The following is an 18,843-nucleotide window of genomic DNA, read 5'->3' as shown; positions in this document are numbered from 1 at the left end:
GACAGCCTTCCCCGTTTTTCATGCACATAGAATCATAGAACAGTTAGGGTTGGACATGCCAAATTTCAGTCTTGCTGCACTGGCAAGAGGTTGAACCATCAACACCACCCACTTTTTTTCATCACTAAAAGTACTGCTCAGGTTGATGGCCTAGGCTGGTACATCACCCCCCTGGCACTGAAAAGTTAACTGCTTGGAAAACACAGATCTTAAATCTGGCACCTTTTCTAACCCTGTCATGCAATCACTGTTTGAAATTCTTCTCTTTCCGTATTCTTTCTCCCTATAGAAATCTTTCTTCTTCCAACTCATGTTCTCATATGGAAGTTGACAAGTGCTCAGGAGACTCTGAAATAGGCTTCACAGCGGTTCCACCCTCACACATACAAGTACAGGGACTTGTACTTGCAGCTTGAGCTGCAACAGCCGTTAATATATTTCAGTGTTCCTCCACAGCACAAAAACTGAGCCACACATGTTGTCCAGTGCAGTAAGTAAACAGCAAAACATGTCACAACAGCAAAGCTGAGACATGTGAGTTCGGTTTTGATGGAATCAGCATTGCACAAAAGCTCCTCAGAAAAGCCCAATGAGAACTGGCAGCCCTTCCATCCTGGGAGCAGGACAGAGGGATGGCCCTGGCAATCCCCTACAGATTCTCCCTCTTGCTGGCATTCTCACCAGTGACACTGGGCATGTTTTACACATGCAGATTTTCAAGTATAAGATTTCATATGAACTTCTCTGCCTCCAAGGTTGATACTACTTGAGACAAATACAAAGCACTCCAAATGTCTTCTCCAATGTCAATAGCAAACAGTTTCAACATTAAAAAGCCAACAATGAAGCCTTCATGTACATATGGTTATGCTTCTTTCCTGCCACGTGTCCCGCTTCTTATCAAGTGCTTCATGCACACACAGAACAAGTGTGTTTGTGTTTCATATACCATGACAGCAATTACCAGCAATCCTGAGATAAAGCAGCTGTGAGTGCTATGGAGCTGTACAAGACACATTGTTATTTTACAGACTGGAAAACGGATGTATTGAGTCTTTGCTTGGCAAGGTCACGGAATGAATTGATGCTGGAGCTGGAGAAATATGGCAGTTTTTCTGCAGGTTATTTACTTTGAGCAGAGATAAACACAGACTTGCATGTAAGAATTTAGAGCTAGATGGCATTAACAGAGAAGGTGGAAAACAATAAATTAAGTTACGTGTTTCTGTATCAGCCTCTGTAACACCCTGAAGATGGCCCAGACCTGTGTATTTTAATTCTGAACTATTGCTGCCTTTATGGTCCAAATTAAACTGGTAACTAGTTGAAAGACATCAAGGAATGAGAAAGAATAAAAGAAAGCAAAGCAAATACTAGGCAATGAGATGCCCAGGAAAGCGGACATCTTCCTGGTAACTCATTGTGCGTAGATTTTTGTAGCTGTGGGCTAGAAAAGCAGCAAGGTAAAAATACAGTTGTTCAGAACAGTTCTGCCGTCCTCTTCTTGTACCAGGTGACGCTGTAAAGTGCGAGACTGAGTTGGTATCATACAACACCCTCATTCACCCAAGATCTTTCTCCTCTTGCTGAAACAGAGTGAGGATAGAGCAGGTCTTCATGCTGTCTCCTGGAAATGGCCTCTGCTGTGGAACAAGAGGTGCCCAGTTCAGAGAAAATCATGCTCTCCTGTCCATGCAATCAGATGGCAATCCAGGCCTGGGAAATGTCTCCATTTACAAAGTTTCCAGAGAAGAACAAAGTTTACACATGTGATATATTCTGTATTTTAACACTGGCCCTGAAGGCCATTGCTCGTCCAGCTCCACACACTCATCTTCCAGCTTAGGTTATCAGCTCATCAGCCTACAGTCAGTTCTGCTTGACCTTCTAGAAGATAAGGATAGGAGGCTTTTTAATGGGGGCCAAAATGTGAAGTTTGGGATTATTATTCAATGTGCACAACTGCCAAAGAGCCCCAAGCATTACTGTGCAGATAATTGCACTGAGAGGAAAGTGATGCCTCCGTCCTAGAGATCCTACAGACTGCAGATGAATTTATTGATGCCTTTACTTTTGCCTTTGCAGTGGGTACTGGATGTTCCCTCCTTTCAGAATTTGGGACGCTTTCATTCAACACGATAAATGGACTGAATTTCCCCAGATGCAACAGCATCAAAAGGTTTCTTATTAGGGATTTAGAACACTTGTTGCCAAAATACCCAACAGCAAGTCTGGGAGTTAGGGTCAAAGGAAACATTACTGAGGGGATCTGCTACAGGCCACCTGATCAGGACTCTGTGGGTGAAGCTCTCTATAGACAAATAGGAACAGCCTCACTCTTGCAGGCCCTTTTCCTCATGGGGGACTTCAACCACCCCAGCATTTGTTGGAGGGATGGTATGGCCTGGCACAAGCAATCCAGGAGGTTCTTTGATTCCGTGGAAGACAACTTCCTCTTGCAAGTAACAAGAGGAGTCTACAAGGAGAGGTGCCATGCTTGACCTCATGCTCAGGTGGAAGCGGGGACAGGAGGCCTGGGAAGAATACAGGGACATTGTCCAGGAAGCTAGGGTTCAGGTCAAGAAAGCTAAGGCCCAGTTAGAAGTGAGTCTGGCCAGGGATGTCAGAGACAACAGGAAAGGCTTCTATAGGTATGTCACCAAAAAAAGACAGACTAGGGATAATGTGGGCCCTCTCCAGAACAAAACTGGAGAACTGGCTACCCTGGATTTGGAGAAGGCTGAAGTTCTCAATGACTTCTTTGCCTCATTCTTCACTGGCAAGTATCCTGACCACACCACCCAAGTCTTGGAATACAGATGCAGGGACTGGGAGAATGAAGACCTTAGGCCCTCTGCAGGAGGGAATCAGGTTTGAGATCATCTTAGGCACCTGAATGTGCACAAGTCCGTGGAAATCTATCTGTGGGTCCTGAAGTTCTTTACTGTGAGGGTGGTGAGGAACTGGCACAGGCTGCCCAAAGAAGTGATAAATACTCCATCCCTCGCAGTGCTAAAGGCCAGGATGGACAGAGTCTTGGGTGATATGGTCTAGTGTGAGGCATCCCTGCCATGGCAGTGCCACTGAAAGTCAGGAGAATAAATTCCTTAATCCTAATGGAGCATTAAGAAGCAGGCACTTCTTTATTGCAGTGCTGGTGCTGAGTGGAATTTCCACAAATCAAGCACGCCCCATGACAATTTCATAGTTACATTTATACACAAAAATAATAAGGTAGAACACTCCCAGTTATGGTGATTTGCATACAATTATAATATTCTCTTCCGCTACAACACTTGCATGGGGGAAGGGTCTTCACTTGGGCGAGGGTCTTCCCAATCTGTGGGTGTGCTTTGTAGTATTATAATGAAGGCAGTTTACTTCAGGACATCCTAAAAGTAAGTTTTGCTGCCAAGTTGAATGGCTAGATTTCTACCATGCCAGCTTGTCAAATAACTCATCCTATATACAACAGACCTGGGTGCTCTGGTTATGGTCTAGCGAGTAAGGACTAAGGCTAACGTTACAGAGAGCAAGGACTTCAAGCAACACAGCGTCAGATTTCAAGTAACACAGCAACCCATGCTAACATAAAAGCTAACTTCTTAAATCAAGATGTTCCTATAGATAACTGTTTCACAAACACAAAATATAGAAAGATTCAGTAAAACTTAAGATAATCTGCAACAGCGGGAGATTGGAACTGGATGACCTTAAGGTCCTTTCCAACCCAAATCTTTCTATGATATTACGAATAGCAAGGTCCCATAGTAAGTTACAGATGCCTAACTGCTGAAGAGGGAACTCCTCTGAGCTAAGAAAGCTATGCTCCTTCCATGCTCTTCAGGAAATAAGCACTCTTGAGTTTTCAGCTCACTTTATTATAGTAACATATCTTTCATCTTCATTTGATATTATGTGCAAAGCAAGAGGTACAAGATTGAGGATGTTTTCTAGCCAGAAAAGCCAGGTGGCACAGCACTCTCCTGAGCTCAACTGCTTCCACAACCAGAGACAGCATCCAAGAAAAGATCAGAGGCAAAGCCACTATACTCTATAAATATCTGCATACGATGAAGCTATGACAGTAGGAAGATATTTAAGAAGGAGCCAATGCTGTAATGAGACCAAGGAGCTGACATCAGCATTAGAAAAGAGGGGCAGATCACTTCCAACAGAGGAGCTTGCCTAGGACTCAAGATGAAGTTTTTACATAAAATCGTATCTCTCTGCACAAGTCATATTTCAGACTCAGCTAGTTCGTACATTAAGGATACCTGAAGACATGGCTTGAAGTTGTGGCCCATGAATACAGCCAAGGCAGACCCTGGAGAGGACTGACAGCTTCTCCTTTCACTTTGTAAAGTAATTACAGTCAAATGCTTTGAGACATAAGAGTTTAAAAAAAAAGAAACCTACCCCAAAATAAAAAAGCCTTGTCAACTGCCAAAGCAGAAGACAAGTCACCATGACCATAAGCTGCTCCTCACATTGTCTGTTATCTGGTATGTTAAAAGACCAGCGAAGGAAAGGCAGTGATCTCTTGCCACTGAGCTATCTGCTCACAGAGAAAATTCTTCCTAAAGACCAGTTCCCAAGAGTACAAAAAGTAAATATACTGAATATTCCATGTAATAAACAGATTATCTCTCTATAGCCATTCTCAACATCTCTATTCTTTTGGACCCTGGTGCACCACCTCTGACAAATTCTACAACTTAAAACCAAGAAAGACCATGTTCTGGTTTCCAAATAAGTATGCTTTAATTTACACAACACCCCTTTCCTCCTATAGGATTAGGGAGACCAAGTAAAATCATCCAGTCTACTCTACGTGGTTCATGAATGCAAGCACATAGATGAAACACATTCATGAGCCACATCAGAAGCAGCAATTGCTAACCTTAATTTCTTCTCATAAAGATACTTCCATGCCTGTAAGGACCCCCATCATGACACTGTACTTGCCACTGCTTTAAGAATCAGTGAAGAGAGCAGGCAAATATTTTGTTTAAGCACACTCTACAAATACACATAAAGACAGCAACAGAGAAGACTGAAAAACAACCCCACACTGGGTTTGGATCAGAATATCCATTTTTACTTTCTAACCACCATAGCAGCCTCCGACCACAATTCTGTGTCTGCATCACTTGTCCCATATTTTTGTTTGCTCCAAACCCACCAAATTCAAATACTGTCCTGTGTTAGAGAACTGCTGAATATTATCTGCTCTTAGGCATGTCACTCATCTTGCTTTTCAAGTTCTCCGAGGCAAGTTCTCCAGATGCTCCTGGATTTAATTAAACTCATAATTGCTTTCTGAAAAACTTCTTGCTACATCATTCCACTTGCTTGCTTTCCAGAATTGTTATGATACATTATTTCATTACAGGACAAAAAGCCTCACTCCATTCAAGCCATTGCCCCGCATTATAGATAACAACACAGCGTCCATGCATTTTGGCTCAAGTCTTTCAGGTGCTCTCAGGGCTGTGGAGGGAATGAGACTTCTAAATTCCTCCTCCCTAATTCATTAGAGAAACTGGAAGGTGTCGTGACCACATGGACGGGTCAGTTTTGCTATTTAGTGAATATTTACTCTGTGCTTCTTACAACAGAAGTGGCAGCCACTTAAGTTAACAGGCAAAATGAAATTAACTTGCTACAGGCTTTGATGAACAAGTACAGAAATGGGCTGAAAAAATGACTGGACAATATTTGGAAATCTAAGTGTCGTAGCACAGTGTCCTTTTACCTGCAAAAGCATCGGGGTCCCATGGAGCACCCACCCACAGCACTAGCCTGACAAGTTCAAGGCATTCAGGAGCCAGAGCTTTTCAGATACAGGCTGGATTTACTGTGCCTAAACCACAGTATCAACCCAGACAGAAGTGCTACATCCCTCTGTGCCTTTCTCGGTGGCCTTAATGAAATCCCGTTTGGGGATTTAGAGAAAAGAAAGCTCAGGGGAGACCTTGTAATAGTCTTCCAATAGTTAGGTATTAGTTGGCCTACAAGAAATCTGGAGAGGGACTTTTGACAAGGGCCTGCAGGGACAGGACAAACAGGAATGGCTTTAACCTGCCAGAGGGGAGACTGAGATTATACATTAGGCAAAAGTTCTTCCCTGTGAGGGTGGTGAGGGTTAGAGTTAGGGTCAGGGTGCCCAGAGAAGCTGTGGCTGCCCCATCCCTGGCAGTGTTCAAGGCCAGGTTGGACCCAGGGGCTTGGAGCAAGCTGCTCTAGTGGAAGGGGTCCTCTGCCTGCGGCAGCGGGTTGGAACAATGAGCTTTAAGGTCCCTTCCAACCCAAACCACTCTGTGATAAGTCAGTGGGGAACACTAGAAGTATTGCTTGAACGAATCACCCTGATTAAACTGATTAAAGCTGCAATTAGAACATACTTGGGGGAAGGGGGGAGAGGGAGTGGTGTGGAAGATCAAGCTACAGGCAACCAAAACACCTCAACATCTTATTTACTGAAGACTCTCTCTACTTGTAATCTGCAAAATGAAGCCATCAAACTTGATTACAGATTTCTTTTGGTATGGTCCAAGGTCACAGCCTGGTTGTGGATGCTGTATGGGCATTTGCTGGTACTGAAGATGCCATGGTATGCAGACAGACTGCAATTAGATTGCATGCTACGATATAATCATAAGGGAACCGAATTAAAGCAATTTAACTTTGGCATTACCTCAGTTTTAACATCTGACTTCCAGATAGCACTTTTTAATCTCTTTTGGTCCTGTATTTATTTTTATGAGTCTCTGATTCTTTTGAGGCATCAATGCTTGACACACTGGAAATGGATTATTCATAAATTGTTGAAAGAGGCACACTTGTTTCAAGAGCTTACAGACTGAAGAGCATTCCTAGTGAATTCAAAGTAATTTATTTTGAATGACTAGCACAATCACTGACACCTTTGCCTTTCCTGGCTCATTGCCTTGCATTTTTGTATTTGCTAACCTCAGTCTCAGTTGACATGTTTATCATACCTTCTGTGCAAACAAAGCCTTATTCCCAGCACAGACCCTGTGCCTAAGGCCATTTCTGACCTAGGAATGATGTTCTCATCACTGCTTGGCCTGTATCTACATTGTAGAAATACCTTTTTGACAATAAGATAAGGCACACACTCTGCAGGCCCCTTGCTTGGTGTCTGGTGTCGATAACACACACGGTTTCAGTACAGTAGAGGCAGGAAGGTCAGCACAGAACCCTGTACCCAAGTTTAACTTGGGAGGCCCAAGCTCGTGTCCACCGTGATTTCACAGCAAGGTGATGGCCTCAGCGCACCTGCCCCGCCTGCACCCTCACAGAAACGTGGCCTCTCCTGGCCACAGCAAACGAGCTCTTTCGGACAGCTCGAGCCCTCACTTGGTTTTTCCACCCTGGAGGAGATCTCCGGGCCGGGAAAGGCCATGACAGCCGTTCCGCCAACAGCTCAGCCGGCGTCTCGGCCTGCTCGGGGCCGGGTGTTGCCTTACATGCTGGGCCGCTGCCAGCCTGCTCTCCTCCCACCTCCCTCCGCCCAATTCGTCCCCGCGCACCGCTCCCTGGCCTTCCACATGTCTTCCGCAGGCCCCGGGCCTGGTGACAGCATGCACCCTCGGCGGCGGCCGGGCCAAGGGAAACCCGCCGCGCCCCAGCCTCTTCCCCCCGGCCCGGCCTCCTCACCTGTTCTGGGGCCGGATGCCCAGCAGGTAGCTGCGCCGGTCGGGGCGGGAGGCCCAGGCCTTGCTCTCGGCCTCCTCCGCCCCCTCTATGGCGTCCATTCCCCGCCCGTGGAGGTCGCCGAGGTCGCGACGGGCAGATCCCATGGCAGCGGCCGGACCGCGGCTGCCCCGACCCGACCACTGCCCCCCCCCCCGTCCCCGCCGGCATTTATAGCCTCACCGCACATGCTGCTGTCACTCGGGGGCGGTGGCGACTGACGCAGCCCCTGGAGCCCGGCCTCCAGGGGCCGGGGGCCGCCTGCCCTGCCCGGCTGAGGCCTGGCTGCCGCCGGGCTGCCCCCCCCCCCCCCTTCCTCCATCCATCGCTGCTAGCTCGAGCTTGTCTTTTCAGGAGAAACGGTATTATTTATTTTATTTATAATAACACCCCCACCCCCCGCAGCTTGGGGTTTTCTTGCACCTCGAAGACATCCCTGGACCAGCTAAAAAATGCCTGATTTCTTGAAGCAGCAGGCTCCCACCCTAGGCAGTGGCACCACTCTGTGCAATCACAACAGTCACATCTTGCATTGGCCTCTGGAGCATCTCACGCCTTGGTGGCTGGGGTTTTATCCCATGCTGCCTGGGAGAAGGACCGTGATGTCATTTTTTCAGTCTCCATGAAAAGGACAGCACAAAAGATGGCTATAAAAGGTGGGTACATGTCACAAACTGTTACCAGCAGTGATTCAACACCAAGTGAAAACATAATGTGTAATAAAATGGGAGTTTTTTCTTGTGCCACCTTTGTCTTGCCTGTCAGGCTGTTGCATTGTGTGCCATGGGCACATCGTTGGAGGCACAGCATCTCTACAGCACAGGATTGACGGATGGTGCAGATCAGCTGTCTGCTCACACTGCAATTGAGAAGTGTGCAGCCATGCAATTTAGTAGAGAAGTGCATGCAGACACCACTGAATCCAAAGCCAGGATCCCCAACTGGATTTTATTTTCATACAAACTTTCTTGGATCCTGTTAGACTTGTCACAGTCGGTGTATATTGGGTCAACAATTGGGGGTTTGTATTTACAGTAGTTATGATGTTATCCTAAGCACACCAAATCTGGATTTCTCCAGTTGGTCGACAGAGGCCTGGTCAGACTCGTAGTTCTTCCATTCAAGCCCCAGTGAAATGTTTTTCTCAGCTCAAATCTCAGAATATTCTTGCATTTGAGCAGTGTTTTGGAAGCAGCCATCTCAGGTGTAGGTATTGGAGTTTATTTGCTTTTTTGTAGGCAGGTTATTACAATATCAGGCATGTAAATATCTGGATTTGTGATACCAGAGAAGGATACTTGGTCTTAGAAAATGCAAAGGAGATGGACCTCATAAGATGTTTGGTTGTGGTCCTAGGAATTAGGGGGAAAGAAGGTGGTCCCAGTGACTTGCCTGAAGGTCTCACTTTCACCAGGCAGTAAAATACCAGATGAAATTCCATAAAATGAATGTAACATGATCCACAGAGGAAACAACAATACTCATTTTCAATAGGCAGCAGTGGGCTCTGCATGGACTAGTGCCACTCGGGTACAATCTGTCTCAAGCAGAATACAGTAGACTTGAAAAAACCCCCAACAAAACCAAACCCAAAACTCACAGAAGGGCAGCAATGGTGAGCAGAGGTGCAGACTGGCTGCTGCAGGAAGAATAACTACATAGGCTGGGACTCTTCAGCCTGAAACACCTGAGGTGCATATGACTGAGTTGTGAGGGTCAAGGATTACAAGAATAGAGGCATCAAGTGAAATTAGCAGGAGGTAAAATCAGTAAAAGGGTGATACTTCCTCCCTCATCTTGGCATTAAGCTGCTTCGACAGACTGCTGTGGCTGCTTGGTGCTAATAGGGGTTAAGAAATCCCATAGAATAAATCTGTGGAAGGAAAATTTCTTGAGGTTTACTCAGGACAAAGATATTACCTTTGGTTCAAGAGGTCTCTGAGCTACAAAAGAATACTCACTGTGTGCATGCACTCAGCTCACACCCTTTGCTGTGACCTGGCTGCCCCTAAGTGTGGAAGGTAGGACACTAGGTTGGGAAGTCCCAAGGTGGCATTCTCCTGCTTCCATTTCTGATAGGAGGAGGGCTTTAAAGTCCCACAGCTCAAGGAAACATGAATTCAAGTCCCAGCATATGAATTACACGTTATTTTACCATCCCTCACCATGGGCCCTATCTCTCAAGAGCTATCTTGAGAAAGGTGTCTAGAACAGGTGGGTCACTGTGTCAGGCCTGAAACTGCCTGGTTTCAGATTCCCAAATACAGGAAAGACACTGATATACTGGAGTGAGTCCAGTGAAAGCCACCAAGATGGTTAAGAGAGCTCAACGCATGACATAGCAAGAGAGGAAGACAGAAACTGGGGTTTAAGTCTTCAAGGGGGGGCTAAATGCAGACTTTCTTGTTTTCTTCAACTAATTCACAGGAGGGTGTGGATAAGACAGAGCCAGCCACTTCCCAGAGGTCCAGAGTGATAGGGCAACAAATGCAAGTGGCAAGGAAGAAAGTTCTGAATAGACGTTAGGAAAAGAAATTGCCCCATGAGAGGGGTAAGAGTCCCCTCTAAGGGTCCCAGAGAGGTCAGTGATCTCCATCCTGGGAAACAATCAGCTGTGGGTGGGACAAGGTGCCAAGCAACTGATCGACACTCTGCTTGGAGTGGGAGGCTGTACCAGAGACCTGCAGAGGTCCTTTCCCACCCCAGTCACATGATGGTTCTTTGCCTCACCCCAGAAGTGGAGAGAAACCTGGATGTTGAGTGCAGGTTTAGCTTGGCTGTGGTGAGGTGAAGCCTGCCATGGTGTTTGATCCTACCCCCACACGCACAGTGAATGCATTTTTTTCCTGCCCTCTTCAGGCTCTGAATGGTTCTTGTGCCTGTCGCCTGTCATCCTGCTGAGACATCAGCTTCCTCCTGCAGCATCTGTTTTCCTGTCATTTGTTCACAGAGAGTGACAGTGCCCTCTGCTCTCATCTCCATTTGGAAATGTGCTCTCTCTCACCATTTAATTTTTGAAGCCTAAGCCAGAGCCAGGCACCAGACTTCAATCCTTGTTAGCAAGGCTTTTGTCCTCTGCCTGCAAATCCAGCACTGGCTCACAGCGAGAGCGGCAGATGTTTTCTCACGCCTTTCACACAATGTATCCTTCCCTTTCCCTTTCCACCCTGCAAGCATTCACATAAGTTCCTCCCTTTCTAATATCACAGGCTCGTTCCTGCTCTCCAACATGATGTCAGCAAGTCCTCCCCCCCCCTTCCCGTTCTTTACTAAACATTCAAGCAGACTGTGCCAGTGAAGGGCTCTTACAGAGGACAAGCATGACATCTTTTGTCTGGATATTTGATGGAGGATGCTCTTTCCAGAACCTAGAGAAGCAGTCCATAGGGAAAAACAGCAACCTGCAGCTATTTGAAGAGATGCTGCATCAACCAGAAGTGTCATCTTTAGCTCCAGGAAGGTGCCAGGGTTAATTTCATGATCATTTTTGTTAGCTACCAGCACTGTATTTATGATAATTCCGCATGACAGGCATGACAAGGAGCTACTGGCACATACTCAGCCAGAACCTTCATTTGCAATACATTTATTTTAAACCTTCAAGGGTGTATTTCCAAATGCCTGGCTGGACCCTCTAGAAATTAAGAAAATGAGGATCTGTGTGATCTCAGAGACAGCTGAGGAGGTAAGAACAAAGAAAGGCCCTACAACTCTATGCTAAGTATCACCTTCCCTGTATTCAGGAAAGGAAAAGACCAGTCTCTGTAGGAGCAGGAATTGCTCTGGATCGTGTTAGATGTATCACATTTTCCTATCTCTGCAGGAGCACAGTGTGAGCATCCCATTCTGCACAGAGGAAAAGATGTGGAAGTGAAAGGATGTAGAGGGAGAAAATCCTTCCTCCATCTACCAGTAGGGTTTGGCTTTTTGCTCTTTATTCCCATCCCTTTTAAGAGGAAAGCAGCAGGTAGAGGTTCATCCCTCAGCCTTGCTTAATCACTCTGACCCTGTGGCATGGCTCAGCTCTGCCCTGGGTTCCCTACAGAATCCTGTGGAGTTGATCCATGACTGCTCTCAGCAATGACTGCTTTTCCGTGCCATCCCACAGAACTGCCTGCACCTTTCCACACTGCCACTGAAGGCACTTGGGAGAGGTACCCCTAATGGCCTTGCTTTTTCTTCATCATCCCCCTTCATAGCCACTGCTGCAGCCTCAGTGGGGGGAAATATCAGCAGGGGAGCAAGAGTGTCTCTCACAGCTTCTACTCCAGATAGTCTGCCCACCCTTTTGTGCTGGAGTCCTGGTCCCATCACTCCTGGCACCATGGGGATCTGCTGCCCAGGACCATTGGCTTGTGGAGAAGCCAGCCTGGTGGGAATTTGTCTGCCCTGGGGCTGGGAACTCATCAGTGGGGCACCCCCAAGTCCTGAGCCCACACCTGCTTCATCCCAGTTGGCTTTGTGTCACACTCCCTCCCCAGTCACTTTGAAGTACTTTGGGAATGACAAGCAGTCACTCCCTGGTCACTCCCCTGTCCTCTATTTCTAGCTCCTTTCTATGGGGTCATAGAATCACAGAATGATTTGGTTGAAGGGACCTTAACGCTCCTCCAGTTATAACCCCTACCACGGGCACGGACACCTTCCACTAGAGCAGCTTGCTCCAAGCCCCTGGGTCCAACCTGGCCTTGAACACTGCCAGGAATGGGGCAGCCACAGCTTCTCTGGGCACCCTGACCCTAACCCTAACCCTCACCACCCTCACAAGGAAGAATTTTTGCCTAATGTATAATCTCAGTCTCCTCTCTGGCAGCTTAAAGCCATTCCTGTTTGTCCTGTCCTTACAGGCCTTTGTCCAAAGACCCTCTCCAGGTTTCCTGCGTGACCACTTTAGGTACTGGTCCTCCCATCTCTTCAAAAGTTATGAGTTTTGGTTTAATGAGTCTGACCTTACTTACCCTAACTTTAGAAATGAAAGTCACAGTTGCAGGCGTAACAAGTCCTGGTGCTCACCACCGTGTCGTTTCCCCTGCGGAACCAGGGCATCCCCAGCCACCCCTGTTTTGCCCTGTCACAGAGGGCCTTGTGCAACCTCCGGGCGGTCTGGCCCAGAGCCACCTCCCCTGGGCCCCTCGTGATGCCCGGCCCAGCTGGCGGGGATTTCTCAGAAGCAGCCCAGCAGGGTTTCCATCTGCCTGTCGGAGCAGAGCTGCGGCTCCACTATGAGCCTTGGGGCTGCAGCTCCCGGGGAGAGGGGTGAGGACACCCGCAGGGAGAGAGGTGAGGACACCCGCAGGGAGTGGGTGAGAAGAGTTAGGGTGGGGAGAGAATGAGGACACCCGTGGGAATGGGGAGAAGGTCACCAGTGGAGAGGGGCGAGGATCCCTGTGGGGAGGGTTGAGGACACCCGGGCCGGGGAAGGTACGGGCGGGCAGCCGCGGTGCCTCCTGCAGCGTCCCGGGACAGAGCCGTGCAGGGCAGGGCCGGCCCGTGCTAGGAGGCAGCCCCGGCGTCGTTCGGCGCCGCCCCGCGCGGTTCCGCTGTGGGAGCGGGGCGGGCCCGGCAGCGCGGAAGTGCGGGATCGGCGGCGACTTCGTCGGGCGCCGGGTGAGTGTGGGGCCGTGGCCCCGGCCCGCGCGGGCTGCTCGGTGAGCCGGATCCCGCAGGGAGCCCACCGTGCCCGACCGCTGCCGCGCCGGGTGAGCGGCCCTGCCGCCGGGCCCGAACCGCCCCCCGAGCTCCGGGCGCTGCAGTCCCGGCCGCCGCAGGTGCCGCCGCTACCGCTTCCCCGGGAGAGGAGTCGCTGAGGAGCCGGCGGCGAAGCGATGCAGGAAGGTGAGCGGCTGCCTGGGAGCCATCGGGCAGCGCTGCCTGAGCACTGACTCCTTTTCCCCTGCAGAGAAAAGTGCTGACCCCCTTGCGCTTGGGAGATGACCCAAGAGCCCCCGGGACAGCCCCAGGGCACGGAAGGCCGAGCATCCCTTGTTTTCCAAATGTCCTGTCGTCCTGGGGTGGGTGCTGGGACACCTCTTGCAGCCCATAGAGCCTGGCCAGTGGTGGGAGGAAGTCCCTGATGAATGCTGGGTCGTTTCCACCTCAGCACACTGTTTCTCCACAGCCATTGTGATCACCGAGCAGCCAGTATCCGTCTCCGTCCCCTTGGGATACTCCTTCACCCTGCGGTGCAGAGCCGAGGGACAGACATTGCTGCAATACCAATGGTTTTGTCAGTACCAGGTAATGGTGGGAACAGAGGTAGCCCTGGTGTGGCACCAGGCTGGGTCCCTGCCCACAGTGATGGAATTGGTCCTCTGCAGGCAGACCTGGTGCAAACAAGGAAGCTAGGAGAGGGGGAAAGGATATATGTACATGACAAGGGCCTCTGCCCTTCATAATATCATAGAATCATCAAATGCTTTGGCTTGAAGGGATCTTAAAGCTCCTCCAGTTCCAAACCCCTGCCACGAGCAGGAACACCTTCCACTAGAGCAGGCTGCTCCAGGCCCTGTCCAGCCTGGCCTTGAACACTGCCAGGGATGGGGCAGCCACAGCTTCTCTGGGCACCCTGTGCCAGCGCCTCAGCACCCTCACAGGGAAGAGCTTCTGCCTAAGAGCTCATCTCAGTCGCTCCTCTGGCAGGTTAAAGCCATTCCCCTTGGCCTGGCCCTACAGGCCCTTGTCCAAAGCCCCTCTCCAGGTTTCCTGCAGCCCCTTTGGGCACTGGAGCTGCTCTCAGGTCTCCCCTTCAGGAGCCTTCTCTTGTCCAGGCTGCCCCAGCCCAGCTCTCTCAGCCTGGCTCCAGAGCAGAGCTGCTCCAGCCCTCACAGCATCTCCATGGCCTCCTCTGGCCTCACTCCAACAGCTCCACGTCCCTCTTGTGCTGCTGCCCCAGAGCTGGATCAGGGCTGCAGGGGGGTACTCCCCAGAGCACAGCAGAGGGGCAGGATCCCCTCCCTCAACCTGCTGCTCACGCTCTGGGGGTGCAGCCCAGCACACGGGAGGGTTCTGGACTCAAGTGTGCACACACAGACAGGTTATGCGGAGCTTCTCCTCACCTAACACCTTCAAGTTCTCCTCAGGGCTGCTCTCAGTCCTGTCTTCCCCAGCCTGTGTCTGTGCTGGGGATTGCCCTGATCCAGAGTCAGGACCCTTCACTTAGCCTTGTTGAACTTCATGAGGTTCCCATGAGCCCATCTCTCAAGCCTGTTCAGGTCCCTCTGCATCACATCCCTTCCCTCCAGTGTGTCAACAGCTTGGTGTTGCCAGCAAACTTGCTGAGCATGCACTCAATCCCACTGTCCATGTTGCTGACAAAGAAGTTAAACAGTGCTGGGTAGGATGCACACTGAAAAAGCTCCTTCTCTCACATCCGTGCAGCTGGAGGAGGAGAGTATTTCCACCTGTTCTTACAAGGTGCCTGCTGGTGCCTTTTTCTACCAGCAATGAAGGGGACTTGCCCCCCACCACCTGTGTTTTCCCTTTAGTCTGTCTGCAGCCAGATTCCTGGTGCTACCAAGCAAGACTTGCCCATCACTGCACAACAGTCCCAACTCTACACCTGCAGAATCAACGACCTCTACAAAAATGCTGTCTTCTCTGACTGGGTGAAGGTGGAGGTCCATCATTGTGTTGCCAGAGGTATGAGCATGTCTTGTAGCTTTTCCACATTTTATGCTTTGCCCACCCTTGCAGCAGTGATCCTGTGAAGTTCCCGGGGCAATGTGTCCTCCCAGCTCAAAAATCGCAATACAGAAGCATTGCTTCAGGAACATAAGCCTGCAGGCCTAACCCAGACCTCTGTGCCCATTCTCTGGGTGATTCAGGTCCATGTCATGGTCTGCGTAACTTCGGCTCTAGGTACTTGCTCCTTTTTCCTGGAGTTATACTGGGTGTTTGCCTGTTTGCGCTTGACAGTGGTACTGCACAAGGCAATATGGCTATTCCAGAGCTGAGCAAAAATAACTCCAGGTGTGGCTGATGGCAGCATGTTGACTTTGTGCCGTTGGCAGGGAAGGGCAAGTATCAAGTTTGGGAAGCCAGAGGCAGGTTTTGGTGTGTCATTTACTATCATGGGTGTCACTCTCCAGGATTCCCTGCTCCCAAAGCAGAAGGGTGCAGTGGTGATGCTGCAATCACAGCCATCCTTTGCTACCTCTTGGAGTGGTTGGAGAAGCTTGCTTTTCTGGCAGTGCGCACAGGTTCTTGTACAGGGAGAAAAACTTACCCTTGTTTTCTGTCTTTGTGGAGGGAGGACCAATTCTGTGTTGCTGCTTCACAGGACTGCCCCCTCGGCTCTGGCAAGGAGAACCAGTCATCGTCCTCAACCCCACTGAGCAGAGGGTGGACGTGGGTAAGCCGCTGCAGCTGCAGTGTGCTGCCATGGGGGTCCCAGCCCCCAGCTACCAGTGGTACCAGAATGGAAAGCTTCTAGACCACCAGAAGAAAAAAAAACTCTGGGTAATGTTGTCTTGGGGTAGTTCAGACACTTTGGCTGCTGAGGTGGGTGATAGGAGAAGCTCATTGCTGGGTGGTGGGCATGGGAGAGCCTTAGAAACCTTGGAGAGGCTGTTGAAAATTGTGTCATTGTCATCCTGGACAAGACAGTGTCAGTCCTTAAGCCTGGCTTGCATCTCTCTGGCAATCTCGGCTGTGTTTTGATCTGTGTGATAGGTGGATGCCATCAGAAAGCAGTGTCTCGTTGCCTGTCCTCCCAGCCTCTCCAGCCCTCTCCAGCCTCATGCTCAGCAGTTCTTCCCTGCTGCCTCGCAGGGTTGTGGGAGAACACTCCATGTATCACCCCAGTTGCTTTGGTAGCTGACTGAAGGCCTCCAGGTGAAGAGGGAATATGTTTTATGGGCTTCTTTCAAAGCTGCAGATGTTTCTCTAAGAAGTAACCCATTCATAGATGTGTCACAGGCTCTTGGCAGGTTTCTCATTACTTTTTGCAGCAGTGGCACATGAACAGCTATTGCATGTCAGCGCAGGGACTGTGGACTGATGCAGCTGCAGGAGCGCTGCCTGCCTGCAGGAGAACTAGAAGGAAAAGTGGTTAGTCCTCGCAGAAAAGAGTCAGGTTCACAGCAAAAAGTGTGGCTTTATTTTGGGTTACTGGCTGAACGCAACAATGCTATCTTCTTGAAGCAAGAAAAACAGATTTCCTTGTGGGGCATCACGTGAAGGGTAACGAAGACAAGAGATCCAATCTCTTCTCTGGTGTAATAGATGATATTAGGGGACAGTGGTCTCAGATTGCACTTTTCCCAGGCAAGTTCAGGCTGGGGATTAGAAAGAGGTTCTTCATTTGGAGGTGGGTGGTGCTCCTTGAGCCAGAAAGGCAACAAGATGTCCATCCTTGGGGGTTTTCAGTATTTAACTAGACAAAGTCATGGCCAACCTGACCCAGGGGTGGCTTTCTGAGTAGGAACCTGGGCTGGAGAGCCACATAGGTCCTCACCAGCCGGTACTTCTGTGATTGTTGTCAACGTCAAGAGAGATACATAATTGTTGAAAACTGCCAGAAAAGAGCTATGATCAGAAATCTAGAAAATGTTACCCAAGAGGAAAACCAGGCAACCTTCTGATTTTGGCCACACACCATCCTCCCAGTGTGGCTCCTGAGCCAGAGTATGGCTATGACACAGAGTTTTGGGACTGCTGAATAAAGAAGGGAAGTCAATTGGGCAGGGGATTCTTGCGCTCTAGAAGCTGGGGTCAGCAGCCGACCTTAGCATAGAAACATAGAATCATAAAATGCTTTGTGTTGGAAAGGACCTTAAGATCATCTAGTTCCTGCAATGGGCAGGGATACTTCCCCCTAGACCAGTGTGCTCAAGGTGCTGTCCAGCCTGGCCTTGAATACCTCTGGGGCCACTGAACTTCCTAGAAAAGACAGAAGCCATGGGAAACCTTAGCTTTGTGAAGCAAAGAATGAAGAATAAAGATTTTTCATTCCAGGAACACAGGTGCCTTTGGCAGATACCGTCAGGGGGCTGTAAACTTTCACCATAAATAATGTGATTTAACTTTTGATCTGTCTAGATCTCCCATGCAAAGGTCAGTGACTCCGGCACATACCTCTGCTGTGCCTCCAATAGCCACGGCGAGCACTGGACCAATGCAGTGGATATTCACGTAGGTGAGCAGAGCCAACCCACATCTGCTTTGCTGCAAATCACCTTCTAGCATGAAAAGTAATTGGAGGGCAAAAAGGAGTTTAATGGTCTTGCTTGGAAGTGCTGAACTGATGAACAGGGAGCCCAGTGCTGGTGTGTTACCCTGTGGCTCAATCAGTGCAGGGGGAAGCTGGGGTCCAGGGGGTGGGATTAGGGGAAGTAGGATGCATGGCTCTGATACTTGCATCTTCCCCCGGCGTGGATGGATCTTGCATGCTTTTATTAACATAAAGAAAGACCACGAGTTTAAAATACCACTTCTGCTGGGAGACAGAGCTGTGACACTTCAGAGCAGAGATGCAACACGGGGCTCTGCAGAAGAACTGGAGTGTCCTGGCAGTGCTGTGACAGCTGTCAGGGAAAGAGCCTGCAGACTACAGTTTCACACCCTGGATATACTGGATACAGTGATCTCAGCAGAGCTGCGCAGGCCCGGCTGAGCAGCAAGCACAGGCATCTGTCACACTGTGATAAATAGGATTCTTTGATAACAGAGTTCAGAGGCAGTGAGGGGAAGTGGCGTCTATAACAGAAAAAAGCCAAAAGCCAGTGATCCACTCTCCCGTGGTGTAGGATGCTTCTGGGTCCTGCAGTCTGTCACAGACCTGACATCTGAGGGTAGGTTGAGCACTCTTGGATTCTCATGTAGTTTTCTTGCCTTGCCAAGGTGTTGATTTAATAGCTCCTTGGCCAAATTGCAGTAGTCTCCTATGCTAAAACTCATTTACAGCCCTGCTGAGATGAAGTGATGTACTCAGACACACAGAGATGGAGAGGATGGTGGTATTTTGGGAAGGTTCAGGTCCTTTGGGCTCACAGCCCGGGCCTGATGCTGCATGAGCTAAGAGGGAGAAGATGGGTCCCCAGAGCCTTCGGCATGCTCCACCTTCAGTGTGTGAAGCCTGCTTTGGCCCTCTGCCCTGCTGTGGGACAGGAATAGCATGGGCTA

General features: G+C 49.5%; 2 protein-coding genes across 5 annotated transcripts in view; one reads left to right on the top strand and one right to left on the bottom strand.

Annotated features, from left to right (window-relative positions):
* The window catches only part of ALPK3 (alpha kinase 3), a 35,924-nt gene extending 28,031 nt beyond the window's left edge, over positions 1-7,893 (bottom strand). For both annotated transcript variants that reach the window (XM_061447450.1, XM_061447451.1), the window contains exon 1: positions 7,687-7,893. In XM_061447450.1, coding sequence (XP_061303434.1) covers positions 7,687-7,829 — 143 coding nt within the window. In that variant the 5' untranslated portion in view covers positions 7,830-7,893. The remainder of the gene's footprint in view (positions 1-7,686) is intronic.
* Positions 7,894-13,456: 5,563 nt separating this feature from the next.
* LOC133266200 (mucosa-associated lymphoid tissue lymphoma translocation protein 1-like) overlaps positions 13,457-18,843 on the top strand; it is a 28,795-nt gene continuing 23,408 nt past the window's right edge. For 2 of the 3 annotated variants that reach the window (XM_061447462.1, XM_061447460.1), the window contains exons 1-5: positions 13,457-13,557; positions 13,841-13,959; positions 15,207-15,360; positions 16,001-16,221; positions 17,761-17,857. In XM_061447462.1, the coding sequence (XP_061303446.1) occupies positions 13,548-13,557; positions 13,841-13,959; positions 15,207-15,360; positions 16,001-16,221; positions 17,761-17,857 (601 nt within the window). In that variant the 5' untranslated portion in view covers positions 13,457-13,547. The remainder of the gene's footprint in view (positions 13,558-13,840; positions 13,960-15,206; positions 15,361-16,000; positions 16,222-17,760; positions 17,858-18,843) is intronic. The other variant, XM_061447461.1, reaches the window with a different exon arrangement.

The sequence above is a fragment of the Pezoporus flaviventris genome, unplaced genomic scaffold (assembly GCF_033815535.1).
Source record: "Pezoporus flaviventris isolate CSIRO_AGI_PZ_B2104156 unplaced genomic scaffold, CSIRO_AGI_Pfla_v1 ptg000006l, whole genome shotgun sequence".
In the NCBI taxonomy this organism is placed as follows: Eukaryota; Metazoa; Chordata; class Aves; order Psittaciformes; family Psittacidae; genus Pezoporus; species Pezoporus flaviventris.
The sequence above is the reverse complement of the archived record's forward strand: the minus strand, read 5'-3'. Positions and strand labels throughout refer to the sequence as shown.